The sequence below is a fragment of the Echinops telfairi genome, unplaced genomic scaffold, assembly GCF_000313985.2.
Source record: "Echinops telfairi isolate 266 unplaced genomic scaffold, ASM31398v2 ScPeMD7_10;HRSCAF=50, whole genome shotgun sequence".
In the NCBI taxonomy this organism is placed as follows: domain Eukaryota; kingdom Metazoa; phylum Chordata; class Mammalia; order Afrosoricida; family Tenrecidae; genus Echinops; species Echinops telfairi.
Window position 1 is genome coordinate 845568 of NW_022103907.1, and position 5243 is coordinate 850810.

The 5243-nt window shown below is 58.4% G+C and overlaps 1 protein-coding gene across 1 annotated transcript in view; it reads left to right on the forward strand.

Moving 5' to 3' along the window:
* BABAM2 (BRISC and BRCA1 A complex member 2) overlaps positions 1–3702 on the forward strand; it is a 528405-nt gene extending 524703 nt beyond the window's left edge. The window contains exon 13 of the mRNA XM_004711139.2: positions 3294–3702. Coding sequence (XP_004711196.1) covers positions 3294–3357 — 64 coding nt within the window. The 3' untranslated portion in view covers positions 3358–3702. The remainder of the gene's footprint in view (positions 1–3293) is intronic.
* Positions 3703–5243: the final 1541 nt, after the last annotated feature.

Consider the following 5243-nt stretch of genomic DNA (forward strand, 5'->3'; position numbering starts at 1 on the left):
TGCTGGCCCTGGCTTCAGAGTCTTGTGCGGGGCCAGGTCTGAGGAGGTCCCCCAGGCCTGCCCCCTCTCCCTGAATGTCCTCATCTGCCCCTTGGGGCAGGGCGGCAGGGTGCTGATGGGTGGGTGGCCCTCTACAGGGCACTTGGAGCAGGGAGGCAAGGGCCCTCCTGCAGCTCACAGGCCAGACCCCTGGAAGAGAGCCGCGGAGGGAATGGGTAGCCCTGGCATTGGGTGGCGGCAGACAAGTGTCCCGTCAGGGCAGGCTGAGTCCCCTTGCGTGATCACCGCAGGGAAACCAAGCCCCCGGGTGGCGGCACTCGGTGTGGGGCCAGCCTTGCCCTTGAGGGGGGTTCTCCACGCCCGCACGACAGCGCCCCCCTGGCATGAAGGGGAGGTTGCACAGTGCCGCAGGTGAGAGACATCTTGGCGCTCCTTAAGGTCCAAGAAGGTGTCATTCTGGCTGGCTCACAAAGGGGTGGTTCAGGAGTGGCCGGACAAGGGTGCTTTTCTTTCTCTCTCATCGTTCGCATGGTGTGAAATGTGAAAACGGAGAAGAGCTTTCTCCTCAGTGCCTAAATACCACGACCGTTTGCTCGCCTAGAATCTCCCCGCCCACCTCCCTACGCATCGTGTGGTGCACGCGCTTGACCCACCTCTGACAAATAGGAGACGGTCACATAAGACACAGCGTCCTCACTGCGTGCTGCCGTGGGCAGGGAGCCGAGGAAGGCTGTGGGCCCCTGGACGGAGGGCATGCTCCCCGCCCAGGGGCTTGTGGGGTTTGACCCGCTAGGTCACACGTGTGTGCACCCGTGACATGGCCCTTGTGCAAGGCACACAGAGTGTCCGTGTGCTGGAAGAGAACCTTGTAATGGCCCATGGGGGTCTTGGGGGGGAGGAGGGCACTCAGCCTGAGCACCAGTAGAGCCCAGAGATGGAACATGGCGAGTGAGGGCTACCAGTGGTCCAGGAGGATGGAGGGAGGAGCCCTATGTGGGACTAGGATGGGTGTCCAGGGGTCTGCCACATCCCCTAGTTGCATATAACATATGCAGCTGGCAGGGGTGGTGGTGGGGGTTTACCCTAAAGTTTTTCTGGAGAAAGAAGGTCTTTCATTACCTTCTCAAAGGGGCACATGATCTCAATGTGTAATGGAGGACAGGGGAACTTTTTTTTTAATGACTTGGAACCAGACTGTGAAAGCCATGGGTGCCAGGTTGGGAGTCTGGAGAAGTTAACCTGGTCCAGGTGGTGACTGAGGCCCACTCCCTACGAGAGATTAGTCTGGCTACAACAGAAAGGCCAGTTAGGCACCGTGTCCAGGGGATGTGGCGACAAGGCTTCTGCAGCAATTTTGCTGCAAAGTCCCAGGACTGGGTGTCAGGGGTGTCATGAGCCTGGAAGGGCGGTGGGAGGAGGAAGAATCGTCTGGATGTTGTGACCGCAGGGGCCCAGGAAGAAGTGGCAGGTGGTTGAGACGGACCCCCAGGGCTCTGTTAGAGAAGCGCATTCACATGCACAGGAGCGGGGAAGGCTCCATGGAACACACTGGTCTGAAGGACACAGAGGCGTCCAGGTCAGATGGTCCCGAAAAGTGGTCGTCGGTAAGTTTGCGAGCAAAACGTAGGCTGGACACCCAGTTGGGGGCAGGGTTAGGTATCTGCTCAGGGAGCCGAGAACTTGGGAGGAACCACAGGGCAGGCTGCAAGGGAAGTGGAGAACTGGAAGGAGAGAGAGCCACGGAAATATTCCCCATGGGGGTCGGCAGACGAGGGGGACTGGAGAGAATTGTGACGCGGACGGTCACAGGCTACAGGGAAAGGAAGCTGCCCGCCTGGAGGGGCTGCCATTTTCAGATGAGGCTGAAAAAGGGCCAGCAGGCAAGGAGCCGCGCCCTCGGGGGCTGAGCCAAGCGGCTGCCGAGTGGGGTCCCTGTTCGCTCCCGTTGCAGGTGACCCCACTGTCCTCCCTGGCTGCTGGCACACTGTTGCTTCACCCAGCCTGGGCACTTGGCTTCCTACCGTGAAGTCACCCCTGACCCTTCTAATCTACCTGGAGCCGGGAGCCCCACGTGTAGGGTCTCTGGTAGCCCTTCCAAGCCTTTGTCATATGCGATGCTTAGGGCAGGACTGCTCTGACTGCACGGGGGCTAGAGGAAGGGAGGGGCCTAAGCTGCCCGCCTCCTGCCCCTCCATCTGCCTCTCCACCATTCCTACCTTACTCACCCTTTCTGCCCTGGCAGGCCAGACCTCATTTAGTGTCCAGCTCACAATGAGGCCTCCGAGCCTTTGCTCCTGCAGCTTCCTCAGCCCAGGACATGGAATGCCAACCCAACCACCTCTTCCACTGGTCCCCGAGCAGCACACACCTCACTGCCCTGCTGCAACTTCTCTGACCACATCAAGGGGGATTCCATCTTTGTGGGTGCCTCCTCCTCTGAAATGAGTTATCCCACATGGCAGATGCCACACCTGGGTCACCTCCCACCCCAGGGCCTGGCACTGAGGGGGCTCAGCTGGTGCTCATCTCCTGATCCAGGGTGCAGGTCAAAACCTCCCACTCAGACCCTGTCTTTCGTCTTTCATACCCAGCCTTTATACCCGCTGATGGAGCGGTTCTCAACCCTTTTCACAGGGGTCGCCCAATTCACAACAGTAGCAAAATTATAGTGATGAAGTAGCAACGAAAATAATTTTATGGTTGGGGAATTGTATTAAAGGGTCACGGCATGAGGAAGGTTGAGAACCACTGTACTAATGGACCAAACTACAGCTACGGCTATGTTTAAATCGAAATGGAGCCTGTAGGCCATTCTGGAGTCCGCCCTCACAGACCCTCTTTGCATGAAATCGAAGACCCAGCTGGACGGAAGCCGCTCTCCTCTTGATGTTTGGGTCGGCTAACACTGGGTGGGCAAAGGTCCCCCTGTGCCTGGCAGCTGGACCAGGCCCTGCTCTTCAGGAAAAGAGCAGGACACAGTGGAGGTCCCCCTCTGCTCAGCACTTCACTACTGACGTCTGACAGGAATCGGCAGCTAGGAAGGTCTGAGCACAGCTCTTTGAACGCCCACCAGAGACACCTCACCCTCGAACTGCATGGGCCTCCTTGGAAAATCCAGGTGGTGCTGCATGAGTTGGGGAGGAACATGCAGCCCAGGATGCGTGGGCAGTCACCGTTCTGAGTTGGGGTGAAAGCTTTGAACTGCAGGGTTTTCAAGTTGTGCTAACCACCTCTCTCTCTCTCTCTCTCTCTCTCTCTCTCTCTCTCTCTCTCTCTCTCTCTCCCCCGACCAGGGCTTATTTCAAAACCTTTGTGCCGCAGTTCCAGGAGGCAGCATTCGCCAACGGAAAGCTCTAGGAAACACCAGGCTTGAGAGGTGGCCATGCAGCCTGCCCTGTCTACACGCGTGTCAGCACACACAGCTGCTTCCTGGAAGCCACTTGGAAGGTCGCCGTGGAGGTGCTGTGCTCAGACGGCCGTTCTGCTGGCCAAAGCTCCAATCCCAGAGCCCCTCCTCACCTCTCCTCGCTCCCTCTCTCCTTCATTCTATTTTGTAGTTGGGAAGTCACCTATCACCAGCCAGTGTTTTCCTGGGAAAGTGTGACTTCAGCGTGTACATGCCTTATTCCAGAGCTGTGGGCTCTGAGAGCTCATGTCGGTTTTCAGATTAAACATCCATTTTGCTTATGTTTTTTTCCTGAAGCTAGTGTCTGTGTGTGTCTGTGCGTGTGTCCATACGTTTACACTCGAGCATTTCCCACTCGGACCATCCTCCATTGGGACAAGAGGGTGCCTGAATGAATCTGAGCATCCTGTGGGTTCCCGCTGTCCAGCCAGGTCCCAGGTGGGTGCTCAGGAACTTGTGGGTCCCAGCCCAAACCTCACTACCCACCCTTGGAGCTCCTGGCATGGTGACACCCCCCACCCCCCACAGGAGGCAGTCAATGTTTGCCAATTGGCCCTGCCCACTATCCCCGCTTCCCCTCCCCGGGGCTTCTGGGAGAGATCTTTGGGTGTATGCAGAATGGTGAAGGCCAGGGGTCATGGGTATTTCTCATGCCGGGGCTCGGGCCTGCGAGCCCCACAGTCAGCAACCGTCCTGGGATGGAGCTTTGAGGGGAGGCCCTGAGAGCCCATTGGGCCTAGACGGTCGTCTCATTTCTACCAGCACCTCCACCCCCTGCTATTCCCAAGGGGAACACCGAGGCCCACCTGAGGAAATTCTCTCTGCAAATCCAGAGCGCATCTGAGAATTGGGGGGCTAGGTCCTTTCACAGCACCTCACAGCCTCCTTTAGCCCACGCACCCATTGGCTGCAGGCACCTGGACCCATGTGAGTAAGTTGCACACTGGGATTCAGCCCACGGTGCTCAACACCCACAGAGCCAACCAAACAAGCTGCTGCGTCTCCTTGCCTTCCCAGTGCAAGAAGAAGCCACAGGCCCCACCCAGGGCAGCACAGGGCTCCTCATGCCTGTGGCTTGGGGGCCAGTTTCGTCATAAGTGAGGGCTTGAGTTGTGTCCTCCGAAACCTGGGTCGTGAAGCCTCACTGCTTCACCATTTGGGCACTTTGTGAAGGACCCACATCTGTGTGGCGCATGCCTCGGACCTCCCCACTTCTGAGAGCAAACAGGAGCAGATTGGGCAGCAAGCAGGCGCAAACGAGGGAAAGACAGGCCCCTCGGAGTCCACCAGGGAGCCAGGAATGCTGTTGCTGGCGGTGCTCAAGAAGCTGGAACCCAGAGCGCCCCCCAGAACTGCGAGCAGGGAGAGCCTTTCTCCAGAGCTGGCACCCTGCATTCAGACTTCCACCCTCTAGCGCCACAGTACAGTTCTGCGTACGCGGAGGCCACCCACCCACCTGCTGTATTTCTGCTACTGCAGCGCCAAGCAGCCAAGACCCACACAAGCCTGAACGGGAACCAGTTCTGAACAGTCCCACGCCGTGTGGGCCACGGCTCCCCCTGTGCTCCCCAGCCACTGACCGGAGTGTGCTCAGGAGCCGGGGGCACGTGGAGCAGACCTCCTGGCTGGCGTTCTTTCCCCCAGAAACCCTGGGAGTCCCAGTACAGAACAGTTCCGTGCCTGCGACCCCATCCCAGCTCTTCCTCCAGTGGCCGTGTGACCTTGAACCAGTCCCTTCCTCTTTGTGGGACAAGCAGGTGCTAGAGGAGCGGGTGGCTGGGCTCATGAGAATCGCCTAAGGGTCTTACTAAGCCAGTGGTTCTCAACCTTCCTAACG